Genomic DNA, 18,982 nt, shown 5'->3' with positions numbered 1-18,982 from the left:
ATCATCTTCTTGACTAGTGGTCATGGTCAATGCTCCTTTTGAGTGAAGGTCATGAAGTTTGTCCCATATACCCTTTGCTGACAAACATTTTCCTAAATTGTTCTTTATAGAATCTAGTAGCCCATTCAAGATTGCCTTCATTGCTTTTGCATTGTACTCCTTGGATTCTCCATCCATCATGCTATCAACAATCACTGATTTCCAAATTTCAATGCCTTGAGTCTTTAAGAAATTCCTCATTCTTGCTTCCCATATATCAAAGTTTCCATTGAACCATGGAGCCTTTACAAATTGATTGATTTCAACTTCGATGGTTGAGGGAGACACATCTTTAGGAGGATTGGAGACTTTCTTCCCTGGCTTTGCCATTTGTGTTCTAATTGATCAACCTTCAAGCTGTTAGGCTTTGTGTGAAGGTACTGGCTCTGATACCAATTGTTGGAAACACTGAAAGGGGGGTGAATCAGTATTTCTTTTCAATTGTTACTTTTACCAGTTAAATCAATTATATTTAGAACACAAAATGAACAATAGGAATAAATACTTTTATTAATATAATCTTTACAATAAATCAGGTACAATATATATAGGGCTCCAACCCATTGCCAAGCACCAACTTGGTCTTTTGTGAGGCTCCAACCCATTGCCAAGCACCAACTTGGTCTTTTGTGAGGCTCCAACCTCTAGGACACCAACCCTGTCTTGTCAAGGCACCAACCTTGGATTTAGGAGCACCAACTCCAAGGACACCAATCCTTCCAATTCTGAGGCACCAACCCCAAGGGCTCTGACCCTATCTTATCAAGGCACCAACCTTGTTTGTTTGAGGCTCCAACTTTCAGGTCACCAACCCTATGGGCTCCAACCCACTGCTATATTTTGTCTATATATGTTTGATAGTAATTCTCTGCTCCCAAAATATTCTTCACTAAATTCTGTCAATCTACAGCTTCACTGCTACATCAATGACAATTTGTCTTCATATGAAGGAGTCTTCACAACTCTTCATATTGCCCAAACAGAATCTCCAAGTCACATCATGATGACTAACACACCATGGTCTTCAATAGTCTTTACACAATCGTCAATGTATCTTCAATGATCTTGCTCACACACACCTCTGTTTCAACCCTCCATTCAAACAGTCGCGATAACTGCTTCAGGAGTAATTAGTTCAGAAGAGTGACTATCGCGGCTTCAGGTTGTGCGTACAATTATAAAATAACCGTGTCTTATCCTGTGCTTCTACGGATTCATTATAAGTCTGAATTTTCAATGATTAACCCAGTCAACAGAATGTTTTTACCTTCGTCTTCCGCTGGACCTTCGGCTTCCTTTGTGCTCACTCGACCTTCGGCTTTCTTTCTATTGTTCCTTCATGTTCACGAGTTGTGAACTATCATTCTGTTCTATGATCGATGCACACAATTGATGGATAGAAATGATATGTCTTAACTTATATTTATATGGGTTTCACTAATGACTGGAAAGACACGTTTATTGGAAGGAGGCCGACTTGTATATTAAAACATATTGAAGAGACTTTCATCCATAAACTTGATTATTCACAAAAATCATATAAGAGGGGCTATACCCACAGGGAGGTCCCACATCCCATGTCACTCGCAATCGCAACTTTCAGAGGTCCCACAATCGCAACTCTTAACATCACCGATGTAACATGGCCGATATTCATATTGTTGATGAAGCGGACACGATATAATATTAAACCATCGTCAATAGATCCGTCGGGTCCACAGCTAATATCGCAATTGGCGATCGGGTTCACAAGACTTATCGCAATCGGTGATCGGGTTCACAAGTCTTATCGCAGTCGACGGTCCGGCGGTGACAACCCTTGTGATTTGCGTCACTTCCCTGATACCTGGATGCGATATTACATAAAGGTATATTCTATGGAGCTATAGGGTCCGTGTATTATATTGCAATTGGCGTTTTGACATCCCTTTGAAACTTGTGATTAATGTGGATGCGATATTTCATTCAGTTGAATTGTAATGGTCCCGTGGGTCTGTACTATTATCACAATCGGAGGATTTAAGTGGAACTCCTTTATGATACATAACTTCCAATGCAGATGCGATATTCTTTAGGGCATGTTGTAATGGGACCATCGGGTTCGTAAATCATATTGCAATTGGGGGTTTGAGCAGTGCTTACATAACTTAATATAATAGAACCACTGATGATATTTCTGCCAATATTATATACTGTCGAAAGGGTTCCCATGGTTTATTACTTCCTCCGATATGGCTCCTCCAATATCGCTGTTGCTCTTTGTTCTTCCGATAACACTTACCCTTAGGCATATGCGATAACTTGCTTCCTTGATGGCTTTTGATGAACCCTTCCTCTTACTCTTTGGCTTCATGGCTTCTCCTCTTTACTCTTTCTCCTCTTCTAATGGCATCAGATATCTTTCCTCCTCGGTTCCACTGTTTCGATTATGTCTGTATTCAATCCTTAGATCCTCCATGAGCAGTATTATGATCAATGGGCATCAATAGGCAACCACACATGTCACAAGAATTTGCCATCACAAACACTGCCATATTGACATCAATGACAACCTAGATTAACATTCATAAGGGTTTTAAGACTAGGTCCTTCCTTAAGAAGTCTCATTCTCAAAACCTAGCCCCTAAGACCCTCTTGGCCCTTATTAGAGATCCTTTTGTCTTGCCTCTTGGGCAAGCAAGCCATATATTGAGCCTCTCTTGTGAATAGGCCTCTTCAGGAATCACTCTTTCCCCTTTAATGTCCCATATATCTAGGTGATTCCCTTCATACCGAGTCTCATACCATCGGTGAAAGTCCGTAAGAGTAGGGAGCTTTAGCTGAGGAGGTAGTGGGTTATTGCTCCATTGTTTCCCTTGACCTAGCAGTTACCTACTAGTTTTTGTAGCATCAGATGTGTTCTAGCCACTAAACTTTGTGGAGAGGCTAGAATACAGGAGATCTCCCAAACGCTGAAATCGTTTTTAGAAATTCCGCCTAGAAATGACTTAATTAGATTATTAGCCCATTTTTAAATATTTCCTAAGTCTAAACTTTGGGAATATGGTTAATTAATCATAATTAATTAAGTCAACGCGTGAATAATCTAGAAACTCACACGGATCGACTTCAAGTTAATCCTAGCCATCAAGTAAGATTTAATCTTGGCCATTGGAGTCCCAATAGAGGATTATAAGAAGAAGTCGATGGGCACTTGGAGAAGACACTTGAGCAGTTCGATTTCATGAGCAAATCGATTTCCTGAGTAGCAGCAGTCAGTTGTCAGAGAGAGAGCTAGTGAGATCGAAGCAGTGAGTGAGGGGCAGAGATAGTGAAGCCGGAGGAAGATTTCTAGATCCGGTGATTGCATTTGCAGAGGAAAAAGAGCCACAGAGAGACTGACGCAGAGCAACGCAGTAGCCTCTAGAGGAAAAGTCGATTTGCTGGGAGAGATTGACGTTATTAGTTCCAGAGGTTGGGAAGAAGTCCCAGAGTGATGGAGAAGCATCTTTCTAGTCAATAGAAGGCAGAACCACTTTATCAAAGTCCAGTCCAAGGCAAGTCGTCCAACCAGCTACGAAGAGCAGTGCAGAGGCTGACGTAGAGCCTCAAAAGGCCAAAATTCTGAAGGCAAGTTGTGTTGGGAGATTACCTGTGGGGTGAGGAAAATTCCTCTCCAGATTTTTACCAATATTTCTCTGTAGGATTGCCAGTTTCAGAATCCAGTTGTACTTATATTATTTCATTGCTACTTAATATTAAAACCCTCAGTTGTTGCACTGATTTCCCCAAGTTGGATTTTTCTGGGGACTTTTGTCTAAAAATAACTGTGTTATTTTATGTGTGTGTGCTAGCATTTCTTCCAACGTTTATTCTTCCGCAGTTCTATTAGCATAGGTTGCAGTGTGAGTTATTCAATATTTGTTGTAGGAAATAGTAAATAAATTGTTAAAATTAATTAACAATTAGGAGTATAATTTCTAGTTGCTGCAATAGGATTTCGGATTTTGGATTTTTCACATGGTATCAAAGCGCAGTTGATCAGCCAGAGAGCTTAGTAGCGAAGAAAGGAGGAGTTTCATTGTTTAGTGTGGGCGGCAAATCGAAACCCCAGAGGCAGCATAGTCACTTTGCCGAAAGGCTGAGTTACTTGAGGAGATTCGATTTTTCTGAGCGAGGGACAAAAAAATTCAATCTCCCCAGATCGAGTGATTCCAGAGGCAGAGGGAGCAGCCGAGTACTTTCATAGAGCAGATCTCTAGCTAGACGCAGTGGTTTTTTATCAGTCTGCCAGAGCAGAGCTAGCATTGGGTTGAAGGAAGAAGGGCACACACTGAGAAATCTTTTTCACAGGGAACTTCTACTCTCAAGATGTTCGATTTTCCTTGCAGAGCAACAATTGTTGTGAGCAGAGTTTCTCACTCCATAAGGGAGTTCAAATAGCTGAGTAGAAGATATTTTCGACATTTGTTGAGATGGCCACTGTTGGGCATCGTGATCAAGACAGGTTGGATGGAGCTTCCAACTACGTCATCTAGAAGGCAAGGATATCCTTCCTTCTAGATGAATATGGCCTAAAGCCATATATTGGTGCAGTGGTAACAGTTCCCCAAGATGCAGATCAACTAAAGGAGTACAGAAAGGAGATGTTGCAGGAGAAGAGATTTATCCTAGATGGAGTTCAGGATCATATTGTCTCACATATAGCGGCCAAGGGAACGACCAAAGAGATGTGGGAGACTCTCTCCACGCTATACCAGGGCACTTCCGAGCAACAAAAGATGTAATTAGAGGAGAAGATGAGATGCATTAGGATGCAGAAGGGGGAAGGCATAGACCCCTTCCTCACCAGGATTCAGGAGGTTTGGAACTAGTTGTTAATGGGTGGGGTAGCACCTCAAACCACAGAGCTAGTGCGATTGGCACTAAACAGTGTCTTCGAGGAGTGGCACGTATTCATACAACATATTTTGGGTAAAGATACCTTGCCAAAGTGGGACAGGATGTGGGTCGATTTGAAGCAAGAGGAGTTGAGACAAGCTCTATTGAAGAGCTCTATTAGTGGCAGCAGTAGCAAATCGATGCAGGTGAAGGAGGAGAATGTGGCCCTTGCATCGAAGGGTCCCAGTCAGGGACAAGGGGAGTAGAGGAAGAAGAAGAAGGACCTGTCGAAGGTCAAGTGCTTCAGATGTGGTGAGCTTGGTCACTACAATACCCAGTGTCCTATTAGGAAGAAGGGCAAGGAGGAGAAGCATGACAGTAGGCAGCATCAATAGAGATCGATAGGTTGTCCTTTAGGCTAGAGGAAGACTTCATTATGTTTGCTGACATACCTCCAAGAGTGAGGTGGAGTGACTTGGTTTTGTAGCGCCAGAGTGCTACAGATGGGCAGGATCCTTGAGGAGTCCACCTCTTGGATCAGTACTTTTCTACGGGGGGCCCACAATATTCGATAGTAGGATGGATTAGTGACAGTTAATGTAGTCAGATGCTAGAGTGACAGTTGCAGAGATTAATAACAGTTAGATGTTGGGGAGTGTAATTAGCAATAGTGTAAGTGTCACAGTGTAAAGTCAACAGCGACGCAAATTCTTCAGTGACAGTGCAAATACTCGCAGCAGTTAGAGACTCGGGTGACAGATGCATTATACTGATCACAATTGATTCAGTATTTAGGATGCTTCTCAATTGCAGTTATTGCAGTTGCAGCAGCAATAGATGAGAGGGAGTTGTAGTGCAAATACAATGTTGGCAATAGTACAACAGGCTCAGCAACATCACAAATGTAGAGTATATCAGAGTTGCGTAGTGGTTGGTGGGCAGCAACAACCAGACATCAACAACGTGACAAGAGATGATGCAGAAACAGGGTGCTGCTACAGGATGTGCAATATAGCACCATAACACATTCCTCGCTAAGAGGGAGTGTTAGTTTTTGTAGCATCGGATGTGTTCTAGCCACGAAAGTTTGTGGAGAGGCTATAATGTAGGAGATCTCCAAAACCCAGAAATCATTTCTGAAAATCCTGCCTAGAAATGACTTAATAGATTATTAGCCCGTTTTTAAATATTTCCTAAGTCTGAACTTAGGGAATATGGTTAATTAATCAAAATTAATTAAGTCAATGCGTGAATGATCTAGAAACTCACAGAGATCGACTTCAAGTTAATCCTATCCATCGATCAAGATTTAATCTTGGCCGTTGGAGTCCCAATAGAGGATTATAAGAAGAAGTCAATGCGCATTTCATGAGCTTTCGACTCAGCTGAGGTCATACCAGATGCAGAAAGGGGAGGAGATAGATCCCTTCCTTCTTAGGTTGCAAGGGATTCGCAACCATCTTACTTCCGTGGGGTCTACATCGGATCCAGAGTTCATGGTCAGAATTTCCCTGAATGTAGTGTCCAAGGAGTGGGAGACATTTGTCTAAAGCATTTTGGCCAAAGCGACTCTCCTTAGTTGGGAGGAGATGTGGGCAACTCTTCAACAAGAAGAGCTCATGAGATTGACCAAGGCGTGGAGTAGCGGTACGAGAGTTCAAATCAAGAAGGAAGAGGAGGAGGATGCAACTCTCGCATCAACGAGACATCAAGGGGTACAAAAGAGGAAGAAGAAAGACATCTCCAAGGTCAAATGCTTCAACTATGGGGAGTTGGGACATTATGCCTCAAAGTGCCCGAGGAAGAAAGGCAAGGAAGAAGCTTCTAACTCACGGCTGCTCCAGCAAAGGCGGAGAAGGATGTCGAGACTGATGACGATTATGCCATGAGTGCTCATGCACCTTTACAGAAGAGGTGGGAGACATGGAGTTATAGTCAAGAGGACTACAAAAGGGGGCAGGATCCTTGAGGTGCCCAAACTCTTGGATCACATTCGGCTACGAGAGCTCTTAAAGACAGTAGCATGATGATAGGTGTTGGGTGGAGCAAGGTGTGATGGAGCGACAAGGCAGTGATAGAGTGCAGAAGTCTGTAGCAGCATAGTGGAGGTTGCAGCAATGCAAGAGGCACAAAAGAGGTTGTAGCAGCGCAGTGGCAGCAGAGGGAGCACAAGATAGCAACAGAGGTAGCTTCAGAATCACGAGGCTTCTAGACTGACCAGGATGTCAGTGTTTGGGTGAAGTCAGTTACTTACTTCTCGTAACTAAGTTGCAGTGCAACAGTTAGCAGTGGCAGTGCTCTGGGTAGCATGATGCAACATGTTAAGAGGGAGTTGTAGTATAGATGTAGCAGTGGCAGTGGCAGTGGCAGTGTCATGGGAAACAATATAGGAAGCAACAGTGCAATGGATGTGGGGCAGCAGGCCAAGCATCAACATAATGGACCCGATACGGAGGATCAGTGTGATGCTTCTATGGTGAAAGCATTGTTAGAGAACATTCCTCGCTAAGAGGGAGTGTTGATTTTGGGTAGCATTGGATGTGCTCTAGCATTGAACATTAGTGGAGAGGCTAAGGCACATGAGATCTCCAAGACCCAAAAATCGTTTGGAGAAATTCCACCCGGATGAGGAATTATTGAAATAATTAATATTTTTAATGGGTTCCTAAGTCTAAACTTAGAAAAATAAAAATATTAATGTGTATTAATAAAATATGGGTGAGAAAGTTCTAAGTGATGAGGATCAAGCTAGTTCTAATCTTAGCCGTTAATTAGGGACTTAATCTTGGCCGTTGATTCGTCAACAGGAAAAGTATAAGAGGATGCTTGAGGGTCAGTCGCAGACACACCAAGTGATCAAAGAGTTCGACTTTCTGGGGCGAGGTTTGTTGAGGAAATCGATTTAGTAATTAGAGTTGCAGTGAGCGACAATTCAGCAAAGGATTTTCATCCAAGGCTGAAGAATACATAGTAGAGAGGCAATGTAGTGCCGGGAGAGACAACGCAGGCCCTAGAAGGGCTGACACAGAAGGCGTAGAGGTTGATGCTGGGCCTCAGAGACACTGCTGGGCAGATTCTGTGGGGCAGACTGAGAGCAGATCAGCAGATTCTGAGTCGGATAAGGTGACGCAGCTCTTGGAGGAGTGACGTAGTTCTAGAGGAGTGCTTGGAGTAGTTTTCATTGTCCAGCATAAGGAACAACCAAAGTCACTGTGGGGTTTGATCATCTGGTTGTTGATTTGCTGGAATATTTGTTTTCGGATAGAGGTACTACTGCCGAGGATATTCTTTGTTGGGTGAGCCATTTCTGGCACATTAGTTGTATTCACGAATCTACTTAATAATAGAAACCCTCTAGATGCTGCACCGGTTTTCCCGAATTGGGTTTTTCTGGGGATGATTGTCCAAAAATAACGTTGTCCCTTGTGTTATTGTTTCTGTTTATTTCAGTGCATGATCTGTATATCTGTGAAGGCTAGAATAGTGTTTACTTCGATGTTTATGCAATTAAATAACTTGTTAATGTCATATATTAATCACGAACGACGCCGCTCACTGTTCAAACGACGTCGATCACTGTTCAATAGTCGGTTAGTGTCAATGTCATCCGGCGCAGTTATTATTCATCCGTAGATAGAATTGTGTATAAATTGCCATGTTTCGTAATGAACCCATCAAGCTTTTCGTGTGATTTTGTTCTCTGATATGGTATCAGAGCTTAGGAGAGCTGCGAGAAGAATGAGCTCAAGTGAACTGTGAAGAGACATAGATCAGGTGAAGGGCGCATTGTTGTGGCTTGAAGAGCTGTGTTTGGTCGATCCGTGTTGGAGGTTGAAGGCCTTGTGGAGTTGCCTGGAGCAAAGTAGAGATGCCTAGGAGAGGTCGAGGGTGTAAAGGAGCTGATAGCTCATGCAAGAGTGTGTGCTTGGTGCAGTAAGCTGGGGCCGCTGTAAAGGTAAAATCCTGCACTGTTTGGTTTTTGTTTTTTCCAACACTGTTGCATGGATCTACGTTGGCGTGGTCGTAGGAAGTCGAGTTTTGAGAAAGAAAGTGGATGCTGAGAGAGTGGAGCGTTGTGGTGGAGCTGTGTGCTCAGCAAGTTGCAATTTTCAGCTGGAGTTGCAATTATCTGCGTGTGGTGGAGTTGTGTGCTCATCGAGTTGTGGAGTTGTGTGCTCAGCCAGTGGTTGGCTCAGCTAGTTGCAATTTTCTCTTCATGCCCACAAAACTGACCATTAAGCTGTGGAGGGTCGACAACGAGTCCATTGGTGCATTCCTTGTTTTACTGTGGCAGTAATTCACGGTGCATTTCATATCTTTTGCCACGGTGCATTCCTTGTTTTACTTTAAAAGTTTGACGTTAATCGTTGTTGGAAGGCAACTCAATGTTTGAGTTTGTTTTTATTTATGGAGATATAAGTTTTTTTTTTAAATATTCACTTTTGTTTTAAGTGGTGAAAAGAATTTTTATAGTGAAAAGGAGTTAGTAAAGATTTTTATGGTGCATGTGTGGTGAAAGTTTTCTGGGATTTAGTGAAATTGGGTGCATTTGGATTTAGATTTGGTGGTATTTTGGTGATTGGAGAAAGTTTTTTTCATCATGTCAAATTTGTTGCCTGATACTTATTTGAATGAATCCACCAAACTTGATGGAGGAAATTATGTGAATTGGAAATTCAAGTTGTTGACTATTTTAGAAGGTTATAATTTGTGGTCCATTGTGAGTGGGGATGAGCCCAAACCCACTGTTGCAGCTTCTATTCCAGATTGGGAGAGAAGGGAGACGAAATCAAAGGTGTTGTTGCGTATGTCCGTAAAGGACAACATTATTCCTCACATTAGAGATTGCAAGACATCAAAGGAAACATGGGATATGCTGAAGGGTTTGTATGAAACAACAAATACAAACCGGATCTTGTTTTTGAAGACTAAGCTTTTATCTCTAAAAATGGAAGCAAATGAAAATATAAGCAATTTCATATCTCGTGTCAAAGATTTAAGTGATAAGTTAGGAGATATTGGTGAAAAAGTGTCTAGTACTGACTTAATCACCATCACATTAAATGGCTTAGTGCAAGATTATCAAATTTTTGTTTCAAGTCTTTGAGCTAGAGAGAAACCCCCTACATTTGATGAATTGACAAGAATTCTTCTACAAGAGGAGGAGAGGATGAAGAGCTTTAATTTGGGCTCTAGTAGTTCATATTTGGCATTGGTAGCCAAGGGAAAATATCCATACAGAGGCAAACCATGGGACAAGAATAAAGGAGGCAAGTTCCAAGCAAAATAGAGAGGTATGACACCGTCTAAATTTCCAATCCATGATAATAGAAATGATGATTGTTATTATTGTGGCAAACCTGGGCATCATTCTAAAGATTGCTATAAAAGGAAATATAATGAGTCTAGGCAAAGGGAAATACTTGAATTAATTCATACTGATGTATGTGGACCTATGCAAACTAGATCTATTGGTGGAGCATGGTATTTTCTTATTTTTGTGGATGATAGATCTAGGTATAAATGGGTTTATTTCATAAGAAAGAAGAGTGATGTTTTTGAGTACTTTAAAGAGTTTAAGAGTATGGTGGAAAAAAAAACTAGTAATTACATCAAAATTTTGAGATTTGATCAGGGGGGAGAATACAAATCAAGAGAATTTAATCAATATTGTAAAAGCAATGGGATTCTGCAACAATTTACAGTGCCACATACACCTCAGCAAAATGGAGTTGTTGAGAGGAAAAACAGAACACTAGTTGAATGTGCACGTAGTATGCTTCAAGGTAAAAATATTTCTAATGGTTTTTGGGCTGAAGCTATTAATACTGTTGTTTATTTGAAAAATAGGAGTCCAACCAAAAGTTTAGAGCTTAAAACACCTTTTGAAGCATTTTATGGGTACAAACCAAAAGTGAGTCATTTAAGAGTTTTTGGTTGCAAGGCATTTGCTCATATTCCAAAAGATGAAAGAAGAAAACTTGATGCAAAGTCAATTAAGTGCATATTTATTGGTTATTGTGATGATCAGAAAGCATACAAGTTGTTTGATCCCAGTACTCATAGACTGCTTGCAAGTAGGGATGTGGTGTTTCATGAGAATGCAAATGAAGGTGATAGAATGAATAATACTGGTGTATGGCATGATACTGATGATTATGTCAAATTAGATACAAGTGTTGAACAAGAACAGGAACAAGCACAGGAACAGGTACAAGTTCAAGAGCAAGGAGCATCAAGCAGTCATGACACTCCAAGAAGAGGAGAGGAGACTCCGCAAAGCATAAAGAAAGATGAAAGCAGTAAAACTCCAAGAAGGTCATCACGTCAAAGTCAGGTACCTGTAAGGTATAAAGATTATGCATTAATGTCTCTTGTTATGAATGTTGTAGAACCTTCAAGCTATGAGGAAGCTAAAGAATATGAAGAATGGAGAGATGCAATGAATGAAGAATATAACTCTATAATGAAGAATGACACATGGGAATTAACAGAATTGCCTAAAAACAAAGTTCCCATAGGATGCAAATGGCTTTATAAATCCAAGTTTAATGTTGATGGAAGTATTGATAAACATAAAGCTAGATTGGTTGCAAAAGGATATTCACAAAAGGAGGGAATTGATTATGAAGATACTTTTGCACCTGTAGCTAAGTTGAACACAATTAGAATCATGATTGCATTAGCTACAAAATATAATTGGAAAATGCATCAGTTAGATGTCAAATCTGCATTTTTGAATGGTGAGTTAAAAGAAGAAGTTTATTTGGTTCAGCCTGAAGGGTTTGTAAAACAGGGACAGGAGCATCTGGTTTGCAGGTTAAAGAAAGCTTTATATGGTTTGAAACAAGCACCAAGATCATGGTATGTGAAAATTGATTCTTTCTTTTATGAGAAAGGTTTTATGAGAAGCAAAAATGATCCTAACTTGTACATCAAGGAAGATGAAGGCAAGAATGTTTCTTTAATATCTATATATGTTGATGATCTTATCATAACAGGAAATGCATGCAAGTTGATTGAAGAAATTAAAAATCAGGTGTCACATGTATTTGAGGTGAAGGATCTTGGTGAATTGCATTATTGTTTAGGTCTTGAAGTTTGGAGGGAATCTGGTAAGACACTAATCACACAAAGCAAATATACAAGGGAAATCTTTAAAAAGTTCAATATGACTGAATGCAAGGCAACATCTACTCCTTTAGAACAGAATGTCCAATTGTGCAGTGATGATGGAACCAAAGAGGTGAATGGAACTATGTACCATCAACTGGTGGGAAGTCTGAACTATCTCAGCACTACCAGGCCAGATATAGCATATTTTGTCAGCATACTTAGTTCATGGCTAAGCCTTGTGAAAGCCATTGGAAAGCAGCAAAGAAAGTCCTTCAATATCTGAAAGGAACACTTAATTTTGGTATTATGTATACTGATGAATTTGATGTTGAATTGGCAGGTTATTCTGATTTTGACTGGGCTAGAAATCTAAATGATAGGAAATCTACTACTGGATACGTGTTCAATATTGGTTCAGGACCAATATCATGGAGCAGTAAGAAACAACCAACTGTTTCATTGTCATCCACTGAAGCTGAGTATAAAGTATTATGCAGTGCTACCTGTGAAGCAATATGGCTTAGAAGGATACTTGAAGATGTTGGAGAAACACAACAAGCACCTACATTAATCAAATGTGACAATCAAATGGCAAACAATCCTATATATCATGCAAGGACAAAACACATTGACACCCAACATCATTTTGTAAGAGAAAAATTGCAATCAAAAGAAATTATCATATTGTAATACAAATGAAAATGTGGCTGACATATTCACCAAGCCTCTTGGAAAGGCTAAATTTGAAATGTGTAGAAGTAAGTTGTGCGTTGTAGAAAATCCAAATTATGTTGTAAGCCTAGCTGAGACTTAGACCAGCAGGCAAGTTAACATGTAGATCGTGATTAAGGGGAGGTGTCAGATATTAATCACGAACGGCGCCGATCACTGTTCAATAGTCGGCTAGTGTCAATGTCATCCGGCGCAGTTATTATTCATCCATACATAGAATTGTGTATAAATTGCCATGTTTCGTAATGAACCCAGCAAACTTTTCATGTGATTTTGTTCTCTGATAGTTAATGTAAAGAACAAGTAGGAGATCGTAAACCAGTGATTGCAGTAGGGGTTTCTGATGTGTTAGATTCAGAAATTTTCACAAGTATCACCTCTGACTTCTGCAAAGCTGTCTCTGGAAATAACTCTGAACATCAGCATGATGAAGTATGCCCTTTAACCCTCCAGTTTGCAAAGGAGCGAATCTTGGGGTTAACAGAAGCCAAGCTGTTTTTATGATATCAATAATGTGTGATAGTAAGTTCTATCACACATATGCAAAGCTGGTATTTGGTGGAATTTTTTATTTTTTCATAATATTAATAATGTATAATAATAAATTCTGTTGCATATATGTAGAGCTGGTATTTGATGGGAAGAATTAAGTTAATGATGTGAACTCTTAAAAATTGGTATATGGTGCAATAAGACCAGAAATTAATGAATCTGCTGCGTAATAGAATCTTAAACATACTTTGCTAGCAGACAATACTGCGATTAATTGATATTTTGTTTATGTGCATGTTTTGCATATAAAGATGTAATTTATAACCAACTAGAATGGAACTGGATAAGGTTCGTTAGAGATAAAACATCTAGACTGGTGGATTCAGATGAGCTAGAGATGGTTCTGGTTATGGAAGAAAACATCATGTCCCATGTTTACAAATATTTCAGAACACACCGTGGGAGTTCTAAAATGATTTCCTAACCAAAACTTGAAACCAACTATCTCAAATTAAGTAACAGTAAAAAAATCTGAAACTAATACGATTGGAGTCCAAAAAGTTACATCTTTGCATTCCAGGCTTCTAGATTTACATTTTGAGAATGCTGAGATCTCAATAGCGAATACAACTGCAAAGAAAATGATAATTGCTGTCCACTTGACTAAATAGGATTTTGACTGATAATACTTTTCAATACCTGCATATAAAATAGAAGAAACTTACCAGATCAAAAGCGTACACCAAACCATCTCTTGAGCTCACTATCACCTGTTTGAAGAGATAACAGCATGTTATGCCAGTAGGGAAAAAAATATTTATTGGTGATCACAGTACCATCATGATCAGTTAACAACTTTGTGTGTATCATTTCCCTGGTGGCCATAACCCACCACGCCTTCATGCTGCTTCTACACTCAGGTCATTCATTTTCCTATGTTCACTACATAAACAATAGACTTAAATGAGATTACCTCTTGTTTAAGGAACACCTTACTGTTGGATAACATCAAGTTCAGCAATAACTCTAGGAAAAAATATGAATGTTGCTAGTGATGATAAATGGAGGCTGGATTGGATGCATACATAAATCTAGTAAACCTGCAATATTGTCTGATCCATCGTAGCTTGTTTCAAGAGAATATGCATGTGATTTTCACAAGCTAAGTGCATTGAATTTTTCTAATAAAGACTCTACTGAAAATACAATCACATAATCACTCTCTCTTTAACCATTGTAACAAAGAAATTAATCAACAATACTTATTCATGCCCCAAATTTACAGCATGAGGCAGCAAATGGAGTGTGTTTAACATATCAGGAATTATTGACCCAGCTGTCATGCTCTTATTCCAGTTCTTCCAAAATTCTCTCTGGTCCCCATTCGAATCAACAGGTTGTGCCCCTAAAACCCTACTATTGTACGTCACAAAATTATTTTCTATTCTTACGAGACAACTACAACTTTGATCTTCTACCATAAACTTCAAAATAAAATGCAATTAGAAACTATCTATTATGACATCAACTCACTCCCTTACGTTATGATGCACGGCAACGTTAAGAATCAAGACCATGTATAACTCCAGCATTTAGACTATATGCTCAATTGCTACCCCGTTTGCTCATACTAATCAGATAAGGTGCATAATTTACATACAATATATTTGATTCTCAGAACCACAACTATTCCCCTGCCCGTGTGGTAGCACACAGACATTCAATGTAGAAACAAAACACATACAGAAAAAATAGTGAGAAATAGAATAAAAGAAATATTATTTCAGGGAGCTGGTATAAAATTAGAGTTAACTGATCAGAGGAAAATTGATGTTTACCTGTGAGGAAACAACAGGAGAAATGCATGGTCCTGAAAATATGGGACCGCCTACTCTTGCCTGCATTCATAAAAACAAATAGCCCTCGTTTTATTTTACGTGAAAGCCATGAAAAATTGCAAATAGCATTATTTATTAGGGAGCCATATTAATAATTACATTTCTAATAGTCAGTTGAATAAAGCTTGAATAAAGTTTGACAAGATTATACGAGAATAATAATGATTGAAGATAATACACAAACTGACAGGATTTTGCAAGCCTCGCACACCATTAATAAATCTATTCACTTGCTAGCATGTTACTGAAATGCTCATCAAGCTTTGTAACGTGCTTCATGATCATTAACAACATTCCAATAGCATTTCTACTATTTTTTTATCAGAAGACTTTTCAGGCCCTGCTAAGCTATATGTGGGAAATATTGAGAAGGGGTAATCCGTATTTCTCTTCAATTAGTTAATTTTAACTTCAAATAGCATTAATTATCATTAGCATTAAATCAAAACATTATTTAGCTACACCATTCAGCAATGCACAACATCCAAGACAATACACTATTTTCAGGTGGAAACCCTTCCGGGAGAAAAACCACCAAATGCTTCTTAATATAGGTCTTCCAAAATTTACATCAATAGGAAGCTCCAACTTCCAAGATTTTTCGCATCAACTAAAAGAGCCTCCAACCCCTTGGTTTACAGGTTCCAACTTATTGATTTACCAGCTCGAATTAGAAGGGTGCTCCAACGCCCTGATTTACCAGCTCCAACTAGAAGGACACTCCAATGCCCTAGTTTTATCAGCTTCGATTGAAAGGATGCTTCAACACCTTGCACAGGCTCTAACCTACCCTAGCACCACTCTGCTACCCTGAAGTGTTCTTAGGTTCCAACCTAAAGGAGACTCCAGTCTTCGCCTTGCGCCACCCTTAAGTGTCCTCAAGCTCCAACCCGAACGAGACTCCAATCTCTATCTTGCACCACCCTACTCGGCAAGACACCACTTGTCGTGAAGGCTCTGACCTTCAATTCACCACAGTGGACCATGATTTCATCTCATTTTCAAACTGGATCCACTCGTGCTTAACATCAACAAGCTCTCTTTGTTCACCAAAATGATCAAATCCTAGCACTCTAACCAACAACAACAAGATCAATCCTAGTCAATAGCTTTCTTTGTTCAACTCACACATTCAATAGTGCTAAACTCTAGTATCAAACCACGCAATAACCTTACTCAATGGTCAACAACATATAAATAAAATCCTAGCAACTTCTTGGTACATGTGTGACCAATAATGATACAAAGATAAACCAATTGCTTAATACTTCATCAAGTCCTGTGTAACGTCCCTTCCTAAATTAATTTGTCCCAAGTTTATTTTTCCACAATTTTGACATTTTTGGTAACCATGGGACCCACGAAATTTTGGGGGAAAAACTTAGGAGAAAAAGGGAGGCCAAAATACTTGGTTAATGGAGCGTGGGGGTCACACGCACAAGGAAAAACGCCAAGGAAGAGAGGTTGAAAATTTAGATGGACGGACCCACATGGGAAAAGGAAGCTCACTAATTATAAATAGGAGGAGCTAAGCCTCATTTGTGGTCATTTGTCAATTGAACTCACTCCTGTTGCAAGCGTTGCTTAGCTGGGTCACTTGTTGTTTAGCACCGAGTCTTCCAAGCGGAAAACTCACCCTCTCTTCGGGGGACTTCGAGTGCCACCCTAGGAAGATCAAATTGTACCACTTTGGAGAAGAACTGGAGGGCTTTTAGGGCCTATCACTCAGTCATTTGCTCAGCTATGTGTGTTCCAGGAGGACACAAGAAGGGAGTACAAAGAGGTCATTTTAGGGGTCTTCCGAGTAGCACTTGCCGGGAGAATTTTGGTATTGAAGCTTTAGTGGGATATCAACATTTTGGAGGAGTTTTAGAGTAGGATATTGCAACTTGAAGGCAGTGCAAATTGCAACTTCCAAGGCCAACGCAGAAGCCTCTCACTAGGCACACATAGGAGCTTGAGGAACAAGTTGGGGAGCTGGAGATTGCCAGAGGAAATAAGGAGAACCTTGGGGAAGTGTAACTCAATGATTTGGTGTGATTTGGAGGGATATTTTTGTGAGTTATAGGAAGGCTGTATTTTCCAGTAGCTAGAGGAGGACATGGTATTTGGGGGCAGATTTTCAGGGGTCAAAACCAGACCAAACCCTTTCTGGGTTTCGGTGGGTTTTTGGTGAGGAGCTTGGGATTAATTTTGCATAATTTCCTAAGCACCGAAGGTGGGTGATGATTTTGGGTGGCAGCAGATGTGCTCTAGCCACGAAAATTGGTGGAGAGGCTAAAGCACATGAGATCTGCAAAACCCAGAAATGGTTTGGGCAGAATCTAACCAGTTTGGGAGATATTAAAATAATTAATATTTTTAATGGAGTCCCTAAGTCTAAACTTAGGGAAAATAAAATATTAATGTGAATTAATATAAAACTGAGTTAGAATGGTCCAAAAGTCATGGATCAAGCCAAATCTAATCTTAGTTGTTGATTAGGGACTTAATCTTGGTCATTGAATTGTCAAAGAGAAAAGTATAAGAGGAAGCTTGAGGGTCACTTGGAGAACACACCGAGTTGATCAAGAATTCGATTTTCTGGGGCAGGGCTTGTTAAGGAAATCGAAGGAGTGATCAGAGTTGCAGTTGAGGGGCAGTGAATACAGAAGCAGAGAGGCAGAGAGGGTACCGGGAGCATCAACGCAGAAGCCGAGAGAGGGTTGATGCAGAGCCAGCTAGAGGCCACGTAGAAGCAGCCAAAGGCCACGCAGAGGCAACCAGGAGTTGCGCAGTGCCAAAGAGAGCCAATGTGGGTGACGCAGAGGCTCCAGAGGCTAACGCAGGGCTAGTTGGGGTGACGCTGGGCCAGAGAGGCTGACGCAGACCCTAGAGGCTGACGCTGGGAGATTTCATGGGGTAGATTGGAGCTGAGAGCTATGGGATTGTACATCCAGGGTTTTTAGCCGGAATATCTGTCTTCCACTGAGAGGTACTACTGCCGAGAGCATTCTCTGTTGGGTGAGCCATTTTTGGCACCCAGATTGTATTCTAAAACTGCTTAATAATAAAACCCTCAAAAAGTTGCACCAGTTTTCCCGCATTGGGTTTTTCCGGGGACATTAGTCCAAAATAACGGTGTCACTTGTGTGCTTGTTTTTCCTTCAGTTGATGATCTGTATGAGTTGAGCATGTACTTGTATTTATTTTCAGTATTTACATAGTAAATAACTTGTTAATTAATAGAACAAGTAGAAAGAAATAAATCAAAAAGTACATGAAGGATTTCTAATAGATAGACTTAGAATTCCAACAGTGGGGTTTCTAGCAGCTTCTTTCCAACAGATAGTGCAAATTTCTGGGGCAACACAGGGCATCATTGGAGCAATCGATTCTATTATATGGGCTTGTTGTTTTATCACCTGGGTTTTGTCACTCTTGCCATTCAGCAAGCCCAAGTGCACTCCTTCCACACTATTGTATAATTGGCCCAATTGCTTAATAAAATGGCTCAGTTGGTTCTTATTTCTGGAGTTTACATGGGTGTTTACGGAGTGTTTGAAATTTTTGGTGTTGTATTTGTTATTTGCTTTCCATATCATTGTTTTTCTTAATTAGGAACATTACATCCTGACAAGAGCATATGATAATGGCAGTGGTAGAATTACACTATATAGCCATCTCAATCTTTGACTAGTGGTATGTCAACAGGACAACTTCACTACACATGTACAAGGTAACCCTCTGGAATTGTAAGCTTCACAAATGCGAAGGTGAGCCAAACCTCCTTCACCCTTCAAAAGGTCAGAACTGCTCTTGAAATCGACAACCTTCACTTTTCTTACTACAACAATATAATGCCT

The 18,982-nt window shown here is 40.1% G+C and overlaps 1 protein-coding gene across 1 annotated transcript in view; it reads right to left on the bottom strand.

The window, feature by feature from the left end:
• The window catches only part of LOC149250647 (putative acyl-activating enzyme 19), a 467,065-nt gene that overhangs the window by 22,583 nt on the left and 425,500 nt on the right, over positions 1-18,982 (bottom strand). Inside the window, 2 exon segments of the mRNA XM_089459163.1 lie at positions 13,965-14,009; positions 15,078-15,137. Coding sequence (XP_089315289.1) covers positions 13,965-14,009; positions 15,078-15,137 — 105 coding nt within the window.

Source organism: Pinus tabuliformis, chromosome 7, assembly GCF_031772625.1.
Source record: "Pinus tabuliformis cultivar Carrire ecotype Pingquan chromosome 7, CPIR1, whole genome shotgun sequence".
Classification (NCBI taxonomy): Eukaryota; Viridiplantae; Streptophyta; class Pinopsida; order Pinales; family Pinaceae; genus Pinus; species Pinus tabuliformis.
Note: the sequence above shows the minus strand (reverse complement) of the source record. Positions and strands in the feature narration are given on the sequence as shown.